The sequence below is a fragment of the Macrosteles quadrilineatus genome, unplaced genomic scaffold, assembly GCF_028750875.1.
Source record: "Macrosteles quadrilineatus isolate MER2022 unplaced genomic scaffold, UCM_ALF_1.0 Scaffold_6__1_contigs__length_79288215, whole genome shotgun sequence".
Classification (NCBI taxonomy): domain Eukaryota; kingdom Metazoa; phylum Arthropoda; class Insecta; order Hemiptera; family Cicadellidae; genus Macrosteles; species Macrosteles quadrilineatus.
Window position 1 is genome coordinate 17,123,137 of NW_026542599.1, and position 21,981 is coordinate 17,145,117.

Below are 21,981 nucleotides of genomic sequence, written 5' to 3' on the forward strand. Positions count from 1 at the left end.
TGACGCCTCTCGTTCGTGTCTTAAGTCGTTAATAGGGTACCAACATGGGTTAAGTTTTATGGTTTGGTTAAAGTTACCAAGGTATGGCTGCATAGAAATACGCCATAATGATATTTATTAAAAGCTACAAAATATTGACTTGTCGAAGTTTTTAAATGATTAGTTAGACATGCATATTATTTTTAACTCCTTTTCACTCGTATGAAACTAAATCAGTTTTTAATTCAACAGACCAATTCTCCAGAGGTTCAGCATTTGGAAACAATTATAAGCCAATTGCGATTGTTAAATTGGGAACGCAGCTCAGTTTTCAATCCAAATATGAATAAAGGAGTGACATGGAGTGTGATGATTTGAGCTTTGTTAACTGTACCAGCTGTTTTAACAGGGTGTGTATTCCAAGTCAAATAATAAAGGACAGTTGAGTCCCGCTTTAAGATTAAAAAGACTCTGACTTTTCTCACAAACTAATCGGAAACCGACATAATTTCGATTACCAATTTTGATTATTATCAATATCATCATCATCATCATAAACATAATCAAATGGTCTAGTGAGCGAAATAACTTTTACTTCTTTATCCAATAAGTAACTACAAAGCATCTATTTCGGTCTTCGGCCTCTAGCAGGCCAGTGGCCGGCAGCCCAGCCCTTGACCGTGTCTCACACGCACACACAGACATGCGTGAGTCCATGTCGCAACAGACAGACAGGCGTAAATAACACCCTATGTCAGACAGGGAAACAACGCATGCATTCCACATCCAGCGAACTTCATATGGCTTGTATCTGGTGAACTTGTGACTGGTGAGAGGACTAATGCATAGCAGGTCGTCGGTTCGATCCTGAGAATATCAGAAACTACAGGGTGTTTCAAAAAGAATCATCCGATTTTGAAAAATCATAACTACTCATCTATGAATCCAATTTAATCGAACAATATACTATAAAAAAAGAAAATTTCTCGATTTTCACGGAAAATATCCAAAAGCCCTATTTTACAATTTTCAATGTTTGAAACACCCTCTAAAAAGCCAAAATGGTGGATATCTGAAAACGACGAAACACGTTAACTTTAACGGCTATAGGCCCTTACTAGAACTCAGTAAGACCTATCAAGTGAAAGTATTAGGATTTTCATGCTCAGGAATTAAAATTTCTACAATACACTCTTCGGCGTTTTTCGAAAATTGCACCCCCTCACCGTCAAAAAAGCCATACTTTCAAAAAATATTTATTTTCAGATTTACAATTGTTTTCACAACTTTATCCTAACTAAGTGAATTTTTAATGCAAGTTGCACATGTGCTGAGCATCTAAAATGGGGCACCTGTAAATGGTAAGTAAAAAAACTGTATTAGTTACTCTTTGAATAAAATTAATGTGATTATTAGTTTTAAAATTATAAACCTACGAAATCGGATGATTATTTTTGAAACACCCTGTATTATGGAATGAAACTGGAATTAGCTGTCCATCATTGTGATTAAAATAAATTGTCCTGACGAATGAAACAGTTGATCTCAGTCGACAGTCGGCAACAAAGCTACGCAGAATCAAAAATTTAGGAAAAAAAGGCTCCCGTTAAGCAAACATGCTGAGCTTGCTGAAGGAATGAACGGACAAAGCTCGTTATCAATGGTTTGGTTAACAGGTGGTTATCACTTATCAGTGAACGGTTGCGGCAAGCGACGAGCAGAGTGACCATGTGACTCGTCCTTCACTTGACATTCAGGAGCTGGGCTTTATGATGCGCCCAATTGGCAAGAGTAGGCAATTTCTGTTCATTGCGGGCTTGGGTTTGCTTCAGGCGTACTGCTGGCTAATGTTTAAACTAGGGCGGCCAACAATATAATCAAGTCTGTGTGAACCTAACATACTGTTCTTGTCATATACTAAAGATAAACACATTAAAAGAAAATGGAAGTAAAGTAAATTGATGAAACTCAGTTCAAAACTTGCTTCCTTGCCCCTGAGTTGATCGTATTTCTGTTCAGAGTTAGTTAAATATTTTTAAGTGTACTTAAGTAGTAACAGAAAATTTATGTTTTTGGCCTCTGGGGACGTCAATACAGTATGAAAAAAGTAAACCGGTCCTGGATCTTAGAGAAATTTGCTCATACTTCCCTACAGCGAAATTAGCTAATAATTATAATGGATAATCAGTGAAAGAAAATGTGTTTTTTTATAGGTATAGTCACAATAAATTGCAGGAATTTAAGAACCATAAAATTTACAGTGATGGACGAGGACGGACACAAAAAAAAAAAAATAAAAAAAAACTTTTTTCTAGGACACTAGACACGAGCCCGGGATTGTTTTAACATTACTTCAGTCTAGACCTAGGGGTTAAGCATTATCACTTAGATAAAATCCATTGGTGATTTGAACCCGGGACCGAAGTCTCACCCCCACGCTCCACTAGACCAGCTCTGTCACCAAAACACATTGCTATCGCATGTTAGTAGAACAACTCATCCACGTTTTCCGCTACTTGATGACAGAAGGGTGTGGTGCAAATGCTCGTAATTAATTAACTCTAAGGTCGCAAAATTACCCTTTTACATTCACTTCCAACAATTGTCTAAAGTACCTCTATCTGACAGTAACATGTCACGAAACGGCCCACTTTACCTAATCTATTTAGTGATAACATAATAAGCTCGGGAAAAACAAGATTTTAAATTCTTATAAAATTGTATTAGTATTTTTGTAAAAGAATTGAGAAAGTGTATCTTACATTTTGTCCAAATCAAAACAAGCAAAGAGAACCAAAAAAAACAACATTTTTGCTACATTATCAATCAATTATTATAGTTCAGCCGCTTGGAAAGCGACCTGCAGCTAATGCTAACCAATGCTAGAAGCTAGAGGAGGTCCCTTTCTAAGCGGCCGAACTATAGTAGTTATGTTTGCTCAGTTTGTTGTAAGGAACACATACTCGTTCACAATATTCTAAATTGTATTTTTACAAAAAAAAAAAAAATACCAAAACTTGAGACATATTTCAAAATAGATTGAATCCTTCTTTTAATAAGAGACAATACATGATTTTAGCGCTTTTTATTATCTTGGAATGGTAACCAACAAGCATTAAATAAAATTGTCAAATAATAATTATTTGCTCATCATTGGGGTGAGAGTACTTGAAGCATCATTGTTTAACTTGAGTTTCCTCTTACGGAGAAATAGGATATTGAATGGAATCATTTTAACGTCTAGTCCATATTCTCCTGTAATTCACATAATGACAAACTTAATGTATTGTGTTGAAAAATACAATATTGCACATAAATCATTGCATTAGTGAATGAGTGCTTATTACTACTTTTTTAATTGTATTAACCCCTTTTTACACCAAACAACCCAATCAAGGATCTAACCTCAAAGCTGGACACACTGTAAATAATATAAATAACAATTTCAGAATCGTTAATAAATATACTCTAGCAAATGGCCCCTCTTCATCTACCGTAGTAAATTACCGTAACATTTAACTAGTGGTAAAATTCTTGTCATAGTATATAAGCATGATTTATTTGATTTCTAATAAGATTTTGTGTTTCCTAGTACTTAAATATGTCAGAAAATACCCTTTCCAAAACTTAGAAATCTTCCAAATTGGTCAAAAATGTTGACTTTTGGGTTTAGGGGCCAAAATCAGGCCAGGTCAAATCTAGGTTGCTTTGGTAAAAATTGAAAATAAAAAGTTAATTATTATACTATAGTCTGCTTAAAACGACTTCTGCAATCCTGACAAGTTTGTGAACACAAAACAAAATTTAAAACAAACAAAACCTTCCACAGTCACGACACCACTGTAGTCGCAGTAAATGTTTAGAGGGGTCGCAAACGTTTCCTAAGTTAACGGTAGTGAACGTCTTTCTTTCACGTGGAAACACCTTCTAAATCTCCGGTGATCACAACAAAACCGTGAACATGAAAGAACTGCAAATGAACTAAATCGTTCTCGTTATGACAAAATCGGAGTACCCTTGGTATTCATGATAGAATCGGGGACATTCTGCAATCAGAAAGGAATCGTGAATGTTTCCTGCGTTCACAGCAAAATAGTGACATCTTTTGTGATCACCGAGAATTTATCATTGTCTCTCACGACCACGGCAAAATTGTCATTTTTGATCACACAACCGGGGATTGCAAGAATAAAAGCTGGACTTAAAAATCAAACGCCTTAACAGATTATCCCTAAAATTTATGTAAAAAAACATCCGAGACATTTTGTGTAAACCAATATAAATAGTAAAGGTGTGAGGAAAAAAACTTTAGACCTTCAGGAATTGAAATGATATGAAGTGACCTGGAATAAATCATTTATTACAATCAAATTCAACAAAATTATAAAATACTTTATGTACAATTACATAGCTTCGCATTTACATCTTAGAGAAAAATATAGATAGCTATCAAAGGTTCGGCAGATCATCTTACGCTATGCAACGTACTATCTTATATTTCAATAATAAATGCTGTACATGTTCTACAAAAACACAACCCCAAAACTAAACAAACAATTAGTGTTTTCATATAAAATCAATTACTTCTGGTGTAGCCACAAATCAGACTTTAAGTTCCCTAAATTTTCTTAACACAGCACAAAAAGGAAAAAAAAGTTGATCAAAAGATTTCGATTCTTAAATATTTATGAATAAAACTGAATGAAGTACTAGATCTAGAGTACCATTTTCAAAAGTGCACTAAAAAGACTTCTTCACAAACCTAGCTGTAAAAAAGTGACTATTAGTTATTTTAATACTTTCACTGCCCACTATCAAACTTAACCTAATGGAATGTAAGATACAAGCTACAAATCATGTTGTTCCAAAGTATAACTAATTTTAACAAATAATTTAATAAATACAAAATAATTTAAAAAATTTTATTTAAAAAATTCACAAATTTTCTGAAAAGTTCTTCCATTTATGCAACAAAGAGTAGGAAAAAAACAGAAGTTATGTCTTTCTAAGTATCCGAAGATACAAATGTCATGATAGTCAAAATTAAATTATTACCAGAAAACATGGAAAACCGAATTGAAATTAAATTTCAAATTTTCTTGTGACAGCTTAAATACCGGCAATTTAAGTACACAAGGTGTGCGCGAGTGAGCAAGCCGAAGATTAAGAGAATACTGAGAGGTTTTACTTTTCTTTCTTGGCCTTAGAGGAAGATTTGGTTGTAGTTGTAGTTTTGGCAGCAGTTGTGGTTTCCTTTTCTTCTTTCTTCTCTGGATGGTCTTCATACCTGTAAACATAGAGGTTGAAACAAATTAAATAAATCTTTTTTTGTCACACTACATGAAGCCACGGGTCCCTAATCTTTCTTACTCAAGAGCTTCATTCTTAATTTTTAAAGATTGTCAGCAATATTTCAACGCAGAAAGTTTAGGAAAGTAGATAAAAGAAACCTCTTATAACACTTAAAACATATATTTACGCTTATACTGTTACTCACAAGACGGTAAATATACAAAAAAGATGGTAAGTGGTGATTGATTTTGATTTTTCGACTATCGGTCAGTTGACTATCGGTTTTTCAGTTTTTACAATTTTTTTTAATTTTTTTGTATATTTACTGTCGTGTGAGTAACAGTATTAGCGTAAATATATGTTTTAAGTATTATAAGACTTTTGTTTTATTTATTTTCTGTAAATTTAATAACACGTACAATGCTGATCAAGAAGAAGTTATTTAGAAAGTTTAGCACCCGTAAGAAAAAACCACAACCTTTAGTTGCTATTTTCCTTATTTTGTATCATGTCGGCTAACATAAGGTGTCTACGTATATGCGCAAAAGAGCTGCATTCAATCAAAACAAAACAATACATGATTTAGTTTTCATTATTTGATGTAACACAACACTTATGACTGAATACTTACTTTAGAATGCTTATTTATAGCTAACAAAATGTCAGCCCTTGTAGTTCTTATCATTAAGATTAATTTAAGTGATTATCTAACTAGGAAAATATGTATTTGGATGCCTCCATCACTACATGAGAAATACGTTGTCAACCAGTGAAGTAGCATCAACCAGTTATTGTATAAACACTAACTAATCTGCCTACAGAATCGTCCGAAATATCCACATCCCGTCAACAACTTTTACTAACATTATGCTGATTTAACAGTATAGTGCCAATAAATCAGTTCAACGCCAAAGAATCAAGTGGATATCCATTGCTACATTGGAAGAGATGAAGTAAGATAAGAACTTAAACAAGCTACTTACTGGAACATCGCCCCAATGTCTCCTTTGATGAGCGCCAGGGACAACGGCGTGCCCAGACATGCTGGGACAAGATACAACAGCGCCGGCTGAGCGTGTTTGAACATGTGCATCACAAATATGGTGGCCACTAGGCCGAGGAAGTAAGCCACGAACGTCGAGTAGAAGTAGAACTTGGAGTTGCGGTTCAGGCTGTAAAACCAAAACACCTGTTCACTTACATTGTATATCAAATAGTATTAACAAGCAAACTGACAACTAATAAAGAAGAGGAGTCCTGCCACACAGCATTGTATTTTATTTGGTAATATTTTAAAATTAAAAAATAACAGATAAATTAGTTAAAAACTATAGGAGTTTTGCTAACAAGAATTACCCCTTCCAAATTAACTCATTAAAAGATTTGAAGAGGAATTTGGCAGGAATTGTTTAGGAAATTGGCAGGAAAGTAGGCTTACCTTTAAATAAGTACATATAGAAACATAAACATCAAAGAAGTAAAAATTGTTTGTCACTGGTCAATTTCTCAACCATTAGAGAAAAAGATAAATAAACTTTATTTCTCTAGAAACTGAAGAAAATGTCCACTTCTTTGATGTTTATGTGTATCTATAAACTTATTTAAAGGTAAAGTCTGCTTTCCTGTCCCTTCCAAATTAATTATTTTCATATTTTTTTAAGATCATACCCAGAACGACCTACAGGACCAAATACTTACTTTACAAAAGACGGAGCTAATGTCCATTAGGTAAGCCTTCAATCAAGTTTATCCACCGAAAACCCTTATAACCCTGGTCTGAAGCGATCTTAACCTAAAAAACGGTACTTTGATATTTTACAGAGGCCACCCTTGTACAGTGCGCTGCGGCAGTTATGTTATGTTGGGTTATCATAAATAGAAAACATGACTCTTTTGGTATAGTTCGATTCATAACAAAACGAGGAAAGACCTACAAACATATTTGATAACATAATCTAACATAACCGCCGCAGCGCGCTGTAAAATAATTGGCCTCCGCATATTACCAAAGTACCAAAAAAACTGTAGGCTATGTCAAGTTTGTTTGTGTACAAGATGGTAACATATAAAGCATTGCATTGGATGAATCACGAGGTACTTGCCTGAGATCAAATCTGAGGAGAAGAGCAATAAATATTCCAGGTACAACAATATCTCCCAGACCAAGCATCGCAAAGTTGTTCGCAGCGACTCCCTTCTCCAACAGGTCTTGGGGGAACACCACTGAAACATGGATACAAGTTGATGAAGAGAATGATGAATCTGAGTACCAAGTCAGATATTTTTGACACACACAAAAAACATGCTAAGCCAAACTAATTGGACCCGGAACATGTTCAAATTACTTTGATTAGCCAGATATGCATTAAAATTGCATAAAATTGAAAATGGATTATGACTGTAATCGGCAAAAACATTTCTCCCACAATCACAGCGTTATCGTGATCAATTCCCCTAATCCAGGTGACACTGTTTACGTTTTTCATGATCATATTTTTTTAATAAACAACCTTAGAAGAGAACCAACAGAACACCGTTAATGAATGGGTGCTGGGCCAAAGGTTGTTGGAAATTTTTACAAATTACCCGGATCCATACAAAATTAAAGAATAATTCACAGACTTTTCCCGGTCATTCGTGGTGTTCTCTGTTTTTCCTCAGCTGGAGATTCCGATTAGTATTTCAGAAAACTTAGCTTTGTTTTAGCATAATAATCTAAATGATTTTAAAACATGCTTTTCTGTGTACTGTTGTATGGCTGTAAAGGGAGATTATCATTTTGCTGACACTGATACTTACACAAAATAAATAAATAAATAAATACTTTATTGTCTTGACGATAAATTGTATCGACAGTACAATTAGGTTTAGTATTAAATAAAACTCTTTAAATTTTGACGCATTCCGTGGTTCACATTAACTACGACGATTAAAAATTTTATGATTTTAATATTTTATGATTGGAATTTTTATGATTTTTATGATTAAAAAACTGGTGACAAATTTAACATGGGGATGTCTAGTTGTATTAATAGTCTAGTCAAAGGTATCATTTTACCTTATGCTTTACCAAACTATTAATGGTATTTTTAACCGACTTCCCCACTACCAACAAAAGGAGGAGGTTCTCAATTTGTTTGTGGCGATGTTTTTTTTTTCTGTGTATGTTCACCAATTTCTCTGTGATTCTTTTACCGATCAGTGTGGTTCCACCACCAAAATAACCAGGAGAGTTTCTATTTGGTACCTTATATATTATGTTTAAGTATAATATTTGTTTCGGTGAAAAATGCTGAAAACCACAAATATTCAACATTTATTTTGTTTAAATTTGTGCAGATTGTTTACATTTGTGCAGTGAAGGCAATAAATAATAATAACATTCCTACAGCTGTTAGTTGAAAGCATTTAAATGCTACAGACAATTCTTCATGAAACAGTTGCTTCATATTGATCAATAAACTATTTCTTGCCATGGAGCCTAAATGAATTACATTGAGAAAAATTCATTTTGTTTTGGTTACTATAAAAAATGTATTTTAACGTTTGACCTGATTTGTGTATATAGTACCGGTAATTCTGTTTTTAGTATTGAATATTCTGACTTACAAAAACATATATGTTTCAGTGAATAGCTGTATGATATTGACAAATAAAGGTGTATTGTGAAAACCAAAGCATTCGTAAAACAGGTCTAAATATAAATTAAATGCAATTATTCCTTACACGACCTAAGAAGTGTGACAGTGCATAATCGTCAATTGTCTTAAAAGTGTTAAATATTTTAATTACTAAACATGCATAATTGCAGATGTGGAATGTTTATTAATATTCTCTACCCAGTTACAATATCATATCAATACTATTATGCCTGCTTCCGAAAGTCCTAGGGGAAGATGATTTGCTATTTCGACTAGGCTATATCTTGATCAAACCAAACCACCTACATGGCTTACGCCACTTTAAGCTGAACCAATCTTTCATATACATATTTCATTTGCAGATGTGGAATGTTTATTAATATTCTCTGCCCAGTTCCTATAACAAATCAATACTATTATGCCTGCTTCGGAAAGTCCTAGAGGAAGATGATTTGCAATTTCGACTAGGCTATATCTTGAGCTAATAAAACCCCCTACATGGCTTACACCACTTTTAGCTGAACCAATCTTTCATATAATATTTTCCAAAGGTACTATATGTGATAACGACCAATTTTCGACTTTTGAGAGATTTTTTAGTGATGGTAGCTGAGGAATAACTTTCATATTGTTCCAAAAGGCTTGAGACGTTACTGTATTTCTTTTTATAATGTAGAAGTAAACCGATTGCAGGAAACGATGATGTCTGACATTTCAATGTAGGCCTATCTAGAAAAGACAATTAGTTTTTCATTAGGCCTAATGTAATGGGCAACTCTTTCTTTCTTAAGGAATATCTAAAAATGTTTATTTTTATACCCATTGATTATGTAACCTGAACAGGTGACTCAAGCAGTTTTAAAATAATGATTGTTCTGTGGAACTTTTGATTGTTTCAAACAGTTTTGCTTATAAAAAAACCTCAAGTAATTAATATATAAAAAATTATACAGTCACTAAAAATCATGAAATAATTTCAATAAAGTAAACTTTTGTATTAGTCAAGCTCACGTATTTCAAGTCGGTGCGGCTCAAACTGCAAATATGATTAAAATTAAATATTGTGTGTGTATTTTGAAAATCAATAAATTGTAGATGGATAACATAAATATATAAAAAACATACTGAACTGTTTTGTTTATATATCAAAGGAAATATTTTCTTGTATTTTATGTTTACTTCAGAATAAATGCATTATGAAAATAACACACACAAATGTTCTATATGAATAGGAAAATAATTTAGTTTGATATTATGAGGGAAAATAAGTTAGTTTAGTATTAAAACGATACTTTTCCAAATTAGAAACATTTAAATGCGTTATAATCTTTTTAAAAATACTCGTTAATACCACTATAATGCCGATCTCTGATTACGGTAATAAAATAACACTTAACGCATAACTATGAAAAAGACATACAGATAAACACATTTAGTTATAGATAGTCACCTGCAACATGGACACCCTCTTTCAATTTTGTATCAAAAATCATCATAGAGCCGCGCCGACTTAAAATACGTGAGCTCGACTAATACAAAAGTTTACTTTATTGAAATTATTTCATTCTTTTTAGAGCGTTTGAAGTCGGTTGTATTTTTTTACAAAAATAAATTATGTATATTCTATTTATAAAAATTACTATTTTTTAAAAATTAGTAAATTAGTTAGATAAATTAAATTTTTGCTTAACGTGTTCTTGATGTGTTAAATATGTATATTTATATTAGATTAAGAAATTTCATTGTATTTTTATTTATTTATATTTAAGTTTGTCAGGTTAAGTGTAAGAGAGGGCCATGTGGCCCTAACTTTGCCTGGTAAAATAAAGAATTTTTCATTTCATTTCATTTTCATTTCATTTCAAAACCTCAAATAAGTTAAAAAACGAAGAAATAATTTTCATTTAATGATTTTTAACTAACAATAGTATTTTTCCCGTTGTGAATTTATGGCCTATCCAAAATTTCCACGGCTAGTTAGAACAACCAAGACTAAGTTTACTTTACAAGTAACTAATGTTGTTCAACACAACTCACATTTGATGGGTGCCTCGAAGGACTTTGCCACAGTCACCATCACGTTGGTGCCAAACACCCAGAAGATGTCGTAGACAAACAGTCCGCAGAGCAGGATACAACCAGTCACGACCTTGTTGAGATGCAGCAACTCCACACCGTTGATGGCGAACGCAATGCCAAACAGGTTGTTAGCTATCCAGTGCTGTCGGAGAAAAACACATCAGAAACTGCGAAAACATTTGTCATCTTAGGCCCAATTCACACCGAACGGACGTCAGGCGGAGACGTGGCACGGACGTGGCGAGGACATATGTCCGTTCCTCGCCTCCCCATGTAGGCTAAACAAATTGGTCAATGCACACACAAGTGACGTGGCGCGGGCGGCCGCCCTCCCGCCACCGCCACGTCGCTTCGGCGTCCCTCGTGGCTTATCGGAAGTGGCATGTCCGTAGCGCGCCCGTTGTTCGGACTGCAAATATTGTACTATACTTACAAACCTTCTTGTGTATAGTGTGCTTGTACTTACCATTCTTGTTGTGTAGAGTTGTTTTTGTGTGTAGATTGTCAGTTGTTTCTTTACTATGCGAGACGACATTGAATTTTATATCAAATTTTGTGAGGAAGTAGAACAATTCCCTTGTTTGTACTAATTACGTTGACAGAAATTAACTAACACCATTGACATTAATAGAAATGAAATAAGCAAAAACCAAAGTGTCTAGTCTACATACAGGTTGTCTCGCCACTGTACCGTCCCTTCACCGTCCCTTCGGTGTGCATTGAACACGCCACGTCACTGCCACGTCTGTGCCTCGTCCGTGCCACGTCTCCGCCCGACGTCCGTTCGGTGTGAATTGGGCCTTAGACTAAAAGCCCTATTAAAACTTTTTTTGTCTGCATATCAAGGGGGAACACGGTCAACAATGTTTTGCCGCTGATCGCACGAGACAATTGTTATGTCTAGATGACCCAACAACAACGCGCTCCTGTATCACAGGTATTGCATTCACTTTCTACAGGTGTTTTTAACACGTATATGCGACGCCGCGGTTATTGCTACATACCGAGGTATACATTTGGATCTTACACATAGACCGGCTGTAACTTGGTTAACAGTACACACAGACCATGGGCGAAAATCTGTAAATCAGTGATCATTTACACTGTAATACACTGCAATCGTGTTTGTAAATAATTTATTCTTGTTTCTTTGTAATTTTTATAACCTTTTGTAATGTTGCATATTTGCAACGCCTGGTTTACAGCGAAGACAATAGTGAAAATTATCATAGTTGTATGAAATAGCCCAAACGCCGCATATATGCGAGAGTTCATTTTTGTTTGTATTTTGAGGTGAAAGTAAGTAAAAAAACAGATTATTCAAGAACAGTTTATAACTGAACAAATATAAAAGCTGAGGATAATGCAGCATACATACTGCAAACATACACACAGTGATGCAGAAAAGTAAAGACCAGTTTTTACTAATATGACGTCACCAATCATCATATCCACAGACATCTCTGTAGACCACTGCAGGGAATTCCGTGCCTTAAGACTGTTACAAAGATATAAGCATTTTAATAATATTAGAACCCCGACGCATATATGCGACGGTAGTCTATGGGTAGAAACCGGCTGTCGCATAGCCTGGGTGTGTTGAAATGTGCGTCGCTGGTCCATGTGAATGAAAAATTTCGTACTATTGCAGTAGTGAACAAGTTAACAGTCTTTTTCTTTAGTCTCATCCCAAAAAATCTTTATCAAAATAAAATCTCGTCTCGTAAAACAAAATTTAAAATTTTCCGAAGATTTCTCCAAATTTCCATCTCTAATCGTTGCTCAATTCAAATAATGTAGCCTACATCGATCTGTATTCAAACACTGGCTGAGAGTTTTGATTTGGTAATAGAATGTCTACTATAGTTTTAGTCATAGGGAAAGTATGAGATGATGCTGGTTTTGAGACAAACCTTTTTCATGATGTACCAGGCCCCGATGACAGAACAGCAGGCAAGACAGACTAGATCATGGGATGTAAACTTGTAGTCTACCAGGTATTCTTTACCGTCACCTTCGCCCTTAGTGAACCTCAGATGGAACGGGACGTTGGGAATGGCTGCTGGCACCAGCGAGCTTATCAGAGGGCTACAACAACATGGTTGGTTAAAATAAGACACAGACAATGGGATGGTTCTAAAAAAAATCCATTTTTTTCACATAAAAAGTGTTGAGTGAATTGTTTTCATGATCCCTCTTGGTAACTGCTGATCTCCTGAGGATAATCATGGGAAACAGAGAGAGGTACGTGTATGTAGATACCAGATGTAAATCTTTTTTAAGAAAGTAATCCCCTACAGGGTTTAAACAATACAATGGTTGTCCCTGGGAGGAAATCCCATTAGCCGCCACCTCATTAACTACACCACTGATTCAGGCACATTTTTTCCTCACCCACCGAAGCCGGAAACGTGCAACAACAAATAAATGTTGTTCTTAAGGATAAGTTTCAAGAACGTTATGCGTTGCTCCTAAATAGTTCAAACGTTCCGTTGCAATAAGATATTATACTTAGTCAACCACGCTGAGAAAATTTCAACCTGGTTTTTTCCGCAGGACGAAGGGTGAAACATGGGTCGAGGATCAAGACAACTTATGTAGGCTAGTGATAAAAGCAATAGTCTTAATGACTACTCCTAACCTGACCTCAAAGCTATTCTAAAATTTTACAAACTATACCTGTAACACAAACGATTGTACAGCATTTAATAATTCTGAAACGCAGAGAGAAAAATTCAACTGTCTCACTAATATGATTTTAGTCATAATAAAATTATGAAAATTTGATCTGCATTGGTTGAGTGATACTGTAAAAACTTATTTGTGTATTAAGTTTCACTCTGCATTTAAAATAGGCTGATTAAAATGGGAACAACACAAATTGTTTTTAAGACAACTACGAATACATAACACAGTATGTTGCTTTGCCTCGATCAACCGATTTTATATTTTCAAAATTACTTGCTACATTTCCATTTTTGATTGGAAATACATTTCCAATTCAGTGACAGGCAATGGGATTTAATCGCAGAGACCACCCAGCCTATGTAAGTAGGGGATAAGTTCCTTGCACAGGTCAATCCGAGGTCCGTCTGGTACCTAGGTGTGTACTTTGGTCCTACCCAGACAAAATTGATTTATGGTCTCTATTAGACGCACCTCAGCTTGTAAATCGATAATTATAGTGAATAGTAACTGGAACAATAAACTCCTTTCATAAGTCTTTGTCTACATCTAAGGGTCTCCAATAATTAGATAGGTACACAATGCTAATTTTAACCTAACTACTCGACACCTGGTAACTTGACAGTCCTTGTAGCTCGAAAGTCAACAGCTGACAAGGGCACGCCCAGCTGGCTTTATCTTACTGTTGTGTTGACTTTTCAAGTTTTAACTGTTGAATATTTGACATTTCTTTGAAAATTGTTTACTCAATAAAAAAATACTCATGTTAGTAATGAAATTAGTCTGTTTTGTATTTATTTACTAAAACCCATTAAAAATTGTTGCAAAGTTCTGGATAACTCGTCAACCCCCAAACTTAACAACTTTTGGGTCCACAATCAATCGAGTTACCGGTAGGGAGGATTCTTTACACAATTTCTAGTAAAAATGTATTTACCTCATAAGGTGGCAAAGAGCAAAGATTCCTAGGAAGAAAAAATATCCTGTGAGTAATAGATTGATGTACTCCTTTGAAAATAGCTGAAACAAATCAAATACAACATTGTCAAAAAACAATACAATAATTCTTTATTAAAATTAATTGTACAAAATCATTCAAGGAACTAAATCTTGAATCTATTTACTAGCGCCTAAATCATATTAAAGAGCCTACAACATATGAAACAACATGGCAAGTGAATCAGTATCCAATTCAGATCAGAATGTCAACCGGTCACGTACTGTAAGCACACGACTTGTTTGCGCGTGGCCCCTCTACCGCCTCCGCGGCCAGGAGGGGCCCCCACCACAGCCCGGTGCTTGGTTATCTGCTACTACTCGCCCTAAAAATGTTGTCTATACTACTTCAACTCCCAGCGGATGCGTAAAACCATGGCGTAAACCAACACACGGTGCCTATGGGTCTTATAATTTCCCTCGTTTCACTGTGAATGGTTTGCCCTTTTTACCATTAATCTCTCATTAATTACTCAACCGCACTACTCAATTCCACAATATAGTCCAATAAACTGACAGTCGATAGAACATGATAGAGTACAACACTCTTCCGAAGTAATAAAATAAGATAATAATAAGGTAATAAAATATTGTCATAAAATAGAGTTTTGTTTTATCAACTTAGAGAAAATAAATAACTGCAATCCATTAACCATTTTACAGGTTGTTCGGAAAAACCGTTCGATATTATAACGTGTTATTTAATATAGGCCTAGGCCTACATGATATGAAAATAAGCAAAAAGTTTCCATAATTATATGTACTAAACCTTATGGTTTTCTGTTTATAGGTCTATATGTTTGTGTTTTTACATAAAATACTACAACTTAAGATATCACCTATAAACTGAATTAATGGTTTACACCTAATAAGTCAAACTTTAAAATTAAATTGGAATATCAGGGTGTCTACCAGTAAGCTATTTGAAAAATCAGTGACATTTCGGGGACATTTGGGGTCCCTATCTACAAAAATCAGTGACATCGAACTAAGTAAATTTCTGTGAGTTAATTTTATATTTGCGTTTGTAGTAAAAAATCTATACTTATTTAATACGCAAGCATGTTTTTTGTGACAATTACTCCTCCGAAACTACTGAACCGATTGACATGTTTTTGGTGTCATTGGAATGAGCGTAACGTGAAGTTGTGCAGGAAACTTTCTTTTTAGGGAAATAATCAGAGAGTGAGGGCCTGGGGCCCTTTAAAGTTTCGTATTTCTCCATAAGATTATCATGGGATACAAAAATGGTTATGCAACTCCAGCTGTTGTAAGACATTAAAAGTGAGAAGAAGAACATATGTTAATTTTAATCAGTCAATCAGTTTGCTAATTTTACAGTTTGCTACAAACATTTACTGACTTGGTTGAAATGAAATATTTACTATTTGAATTCGGGATGGCGTAAATATTACAATGGAAAAAAAAACAAGAGAGCCTGGATTAATTGATATATTCTGTTATGTACATCTTGAATATTTCCATAATCTTTGGGTCGAATCTTTTAAAGTCATCATACATTATGACCGTTGTTCCTTTTAAAATAACGCTTACTTAGAAATTGCTCGAATTCGAGCAACAGGGACACTAGTGTATATTAAGTCACAAACAAGGCCTAATATAAATTCAGGATCTTAATGTAAAATACAGAACTCATTTTCAAACGCCGGAAAACGATCATCCCTAGAAAACAATTAATTCTCTAGAAGTGGCAAACTGATCGTAGACGTATAAGTAAAGGGAGTGAAGAGAACAATAGATAAATGTTAAACAATAAACATGATAAACATGATGTTGATCAATCGTGGAACTTATAATCATTAGCTCCTACCATGGATAAAACACTCATGTTTTATCTATGCTCCTACTCATAAAGTGCTCATCTTTTAGGATGCATTTCCTTATGGCTGATTTCAGGCTAAATAAAATACAAATGAAATATATTTACAAATTACTGTGTTTAGTTTATTTCGTTATAATTATGGGGTTGGGCAATGACCTCGAAATGAGTGGAGCCACCGTGAGTAGAGTGGGCGGGGGGAAGGGGTGGGTGTATAACCTTGAAGCTATATTTAGACTTGCACCACTTTCCTAAAGGGCTGGGGAAGGGGATTCCAATCGCAAAACAATGATACAAAGTTGTTTATCAGAAATTCCTTGTTCGGTTTGACAATTATTTATTATTGATTTAGTAGGAACCATAGGAGAAATATTCGAATTAATGCCATGATTTGCTTTTTACATAAAAATAAAACATTGCACAATCGTGATATTTTAGGTCATTGACCAATGATCTTTATTATACGCATCCGTTACTGCTGTTTCAGAAGGGAAACACGTCAATAATTAAAAATAATGTATGTTCGCGTTGTTGAAAAAAATTATTATGTAAACCTATAAAACATTAGATAGCTCATAAATATATCAACATAAAAAAGCCATTATTCTTTCTCTTCGTTCTTGAATTATTTCTTCGGTTTCCTTCATTCATCCAAGCATTCAACAACTTGCCATGGTTTACTAATCACCCCATTAGCCGATTAGCCTCATGCGGTGCATGGAACAATTATTTTTGATACAAGATCCAGAGGTCTCGTATCGTAATAAAGTAAAAGGAAAGAAGCCAAATTATGGGTCCCGCACAACGGGCTAGGTACGATACGAGACCTCTGGATCTTGTAGCGCAGTGAACGTGTAAAACTAATGCACAGATGTAAGTGTTCTTTTATATATTTTTTTATAAAAAAAAATGTCTGAACAGTCTTTTTATTGGAGGTATTTTAACTAGTTTACGTACATGGAATTGACCTCAACCTTACGGCTACGGTAGCAAGTGAGCATTATTTGCACGATATTTTCGTGCCGGTGAGACACAGGCTGGTTGCCTGACTCTATCCGAGACTGGTAAGCTACGGTAATACCATTATTGTATGGTATTTTCGTGCAGACAAAACACAGGCCGGTTGCCTGACTCCATAAGAGACATTGCAAAATTTGTCTTGATACTGGAACTGGCACAATAATTTTGTGTCGGCAAGATTTGGCCGGTTGCCTGACTAGCTACAGTACTAAACTGACTAGTTTTCGGATGATAACATGGTATTAACTTCGCAGTTTGCATCGCCATCATTTTATTTGGAATCATCTAGTCTAAATCTAGACTAGATTAACTGTTGTACGTGATAGTATAATATTATTGATACATGACAAGTTTCGTCTAAAGATTTAGTGTTGTCCCAAAAATAAATAAAAATCTGTAGGTCTACAAAAATTTAGGTGACAATTTAAGCAAATTCCGTGACAATAGGGGACATCGGTGACACATTACTAAAATCGGTGACTTTTCGGGGACTTCGGTGACATCCGTGACAGGTAGACACCCTGAATATACTAAGATTTTACCGTTTGGTGTAGGCCTACATTTTACATAGTTATGTGGAAATTAAATACACTACTACAGAACAAAAACAATACTATAGAACCCTCAGTAATTGCATCATAATGTATTTGAATTATATTCTAATTTACATTAAAAAAAATTTAAGCAAAAAAGGAAATCAACGCAAACTCTGCTGGTTCAACGGTTGAATGTTTTTAGAAAGCGTAGTCAGACCAATGCCACGGAAACTTTGGCTGCGTGGTGGGAGATTGCTACCGCCCTCCCCCCGCACACCCGGCTCGCAAACAAGTCGTACTCTTACAGTATGTGCGACAGGCCTTTTTTATGTTCGTATTTTCGTTAGCCTAATTGTTAAATGTAGTTCGTGTTATGTTTTTATAGTCATGCCGAAAACGTCCGTTACGTAAGTTACAACTGACTGAGCTGTAGACAAAGGTAAAACTTATTTTTAGCCATATTCAATGTTTCTAAATGTATTAGGCTATATAAATGTTTAGGTTATTGTTCTCTTTGATTTTCATTATAACTAACTTAGCTTTTTGATAGGCCACTTATGGTTAACTTTCGGTTTGGGAGTGATATGACGGACGTAGTTCATCGCAACTACAATAATAGAATCCATTCTGTCTTGTAATACAATGACTGAGCACAAATGACTAATTTTGGACATTCCTCTGTAGAATACGAAATAATCAATGGGGAATATGCTTGCACTGTTAATATGTGTGTTTTCTGGACAAATAAAATCTTCACAATAAGTAACTTAGGCTAAAGAGAAAGCAGTACCAATACCTGTTTATTGTTTCTGCCTAGACCAGTTCTTTCATGGACAGTTTAAGTTAGTTTAGGATATTACTGTTTCTGTGATTTTTTAAGTAGGTATGAAATTGTGCAATATTGGATACCGGTACTGAAGGAGACCTATTGGAAGAAGTTTGGAGGTTAGGTTAAGTTAATCTTAAGTCATTTTGACTTGTCCATGGATAGAACTTCCCTCTCAATATAGGCTATATACAATTTTTGTACTATTTCAACTACTTCAAAGAAGAAAATTATGGTGATGTGGGTTTTGTACTCTTTTACCTGAAACAAAAATAGGCTACTGCAGGTCTAATAATTTGCAGCCAAATAGGCTACATTCACACTTACCTTAAAAAATATATATAATCCAAACAGAGCGGCACTTGCTATTAGTGGAAACATGGCCGCATCTTTATGGGACATCGTTTCAGGGGTTTCTCCTGACTCCTGAAAACCAGTAAGAGATTTTAGTCTTGGCATGATAAATAATTTTAACCTTCCAGGACTAAGTATGGGTGGATATATCCGCTGACATTTTGTCCAAGCCGGACAGTAGGGGGATAGGCTATCTGCTGATTATAATGACCTGGTAATTATAGTTGAGTGTCTATAGCATGATTAAATTTTGTAAAAACCTTTAATTCTATTATTGACTATCTGACAAGGCACGTTTTAGCCATTAAGTTTAATTTGTATTAACTTAACTTAGATTGGTTGTAAGAGAAATTAAAATGGGGATTTAAACAGGTGTTTTAACTAAATCACAACAAATTTCCACACCTCTGGAGGTTAACTTTGATCGCAAAAAGTCCATTAAGTACGGTAGGTACCGGTACCGGTACATAGGCCTAAGTTAAATCTTAGTAACTTCCTAAATAACTTACGTTCCCTTCCGAGCGTCGCATAATATATGCGACGCTCGGAAAGGAACGTCATCATTGTCACGGACCGAGGTACAGTATAGGCCTACAATTTAATGTTACACTTAGACCGGCTGACACTTGATAACAGTAAGTTTACACGCAGACCACGGGCAAAAACCTGTTAAAAAATGATAATTTACTTGTTAATACACTCCAATGGTGTTTGAAAAAGGCTAATACTTTCTTGTTCTTTTTATATTATTGATAACCATTTGTAATGTCGCATATTTGCGAAACCCGGTCTAGGGTAGCATATAGCAAATACAATACCGGTACTTGGTGAAAATTATTATACTGTACCTATTTTTCTTGAAATAGCCCAAACATCTCATATAACTTATGTGACAGTTAATTTTTGGTGCAAAGTAAAGTTTTTAGCGAGTTTCCCCTATAGGGAATACGCTATTACCGTAGGTGGCATGGTAAGACCTAGAACTGGGACCAATTTACTTTTTCATTTTGATGTCTCCTGAGGTCAAAAACACTATTCGTTCACATTTTTAAATATGTATAACTTATATATATATATATATATATATTTAACTATTATATGACATCACCAATCATCATATCCACAGACCAAGCGACGTAGTTGTGCGTCAGACATCCCTGTAGACCACTGCAGAGAATTCGGTGCCTTCAGACTGTTACAAAGATAGCCTATACACATTTATATAACATTGGAACAACGACGCAAATATGCATCGTCAGTCTATTTTAATGTGACTAGCCGTCGCACATACGTGATGACAGTCTATGGGTAGGCTAGAAACCGGCCGTCGCAGGTCCATATATGAATGAAAAATTTTGTAGGCCTACGATTGCGGTAATAGCGAACGTGTTAAGCACCGAGCGGTTTTTGGTGTATATTGGAAACTTAACCGATGTGCTGGTAACTTAGGCTACAGAGCAACAAATTGCAATGAATGCAGTTGCTTGAGAGCACTAAGGATGAAACCAAGAAAGGAAATCGCTCGCTTAAAGTATTAAACCTTAGGGCCTATGAAATTTGGATTTAAAAACTTATTTCTAGCAAGATGAAAAGAAAAGGTTAATCCAAGGCCCGCATAAATAAATAATAGGCCTATGGGCTTGCACCTACAATGCAATGCACACAAACTAGGACTAGGCCTAGGCCTATGCTCGAAGTTAAAGCTTAAATCTTACCAACATCGAACGTTTATGAGGAGAATTGCTAGTTTGATTAGCCTAGGTCTATCATACTTACAGTCTGTTCCTTATGGTGTTTTACTGATCTGAATGACCCGAAAAATATTGGAAGGAGAGCCATTATAACCAAACTACTATAAGCAACAGCCATCCCCTCAGGCGTTGCAGGTATTTTCGCCGTTGCATTTGCACTACTTTCAGTCAACTTCTCAGTAATATTTGCCACGACATCTTGAACCACGTCTGCCATGTTATGGTAAGTTATTCACCTCGTACAGCCTATACTTAAAATTGAAACGAGCAAATGACGGAGACGGAGAAAGCAGAAAGGAGAAGACGGAAAAACATGAGCGGAGAGCAGAATAACAATACTTGTCAAAGCAGAATGTACTGACGTAGCCAAATAAGCAGGCTGTCCAGCCACACAAATAAAACCGATTTAAGCTTCCATATACTAGGTCTATATATGAAAATGAAAATCTTTATTTGTAGTTATTATATTATACTAGGCTTCATTATACAAATGTGGAAAGTATTGAAGAACATGTATGAATTTTTTTTTTAATTTTTGATCAGAACAGAATAAGTTGTCAATTATTATAATTTGTTATTGATGTATGGTAATTACTTGTGATCTTAACAACAAAGTCAGATAAGTCCAGTTTTAGATCGTCCCCTAGATCTTCAGATCTATGATAATCTGAAACGGAAGCACAATTTTTATTTCAGCTACGGGTTTTCAATAAGGAAAAAACGAGAGAAAAAAATGAAAAATTATAAATTTTGTATCACAATTTTATTTACAATCTGTTCATTTTTTAACTATTTTATTTATTAAATTATAAAAACAAACTCTGACATAACCTAACCTATCTAACCAAACTTGCTGATAATATAAAAAACATATAAAATAAAAATCTAATTTAGGTTTACTAATTGAAAAAATAGTTCTGCTCATAAAATAAAATTATAAATGCCTCAAATTCTGACGAAAGATAAAGTTATCGCATTCTAA

The 21,981-nt window shown here is 34.9% G+C and overlaps 1 protein-coding gene across 1 annotated transcript; it reads right to left on the reverse strand.

Moving 5' to 3' along the window:
• Positions 1-4,318: 4,318 nt before the first annotated feature.
• LOC128997260 (minor histocompatibility antigen H13) lies at positions 4,319-21,275 on the reverse strand. The gene is made up of 8 exons (XM_054422875.1): positions 21,025-21,275; positions 19,222-19,320; positions 14,614-14,696; positions 12,905-13,079; positions 10,950-11,133; positions 7,374-7,494; positions 6,255-6,443; positions 4,319-5,266 (listed from the first exon to the last, which is right to left on the reverse strand). The coding sequence occupies exons 1-8, from the start codon at positions 21,214-21,216 to the stop codon at positions 5,164-5,166; spliced, it is 1,146 nt and encodes a 381-aa protein (XP_054278850.1). The 5' UTR covers positions 21,217-21,275; the 3' UTR covers positions 4,319-5,163.
• Between the last annotated feature and the right edge of the window lie 706 nt (positions 21,276-21,981).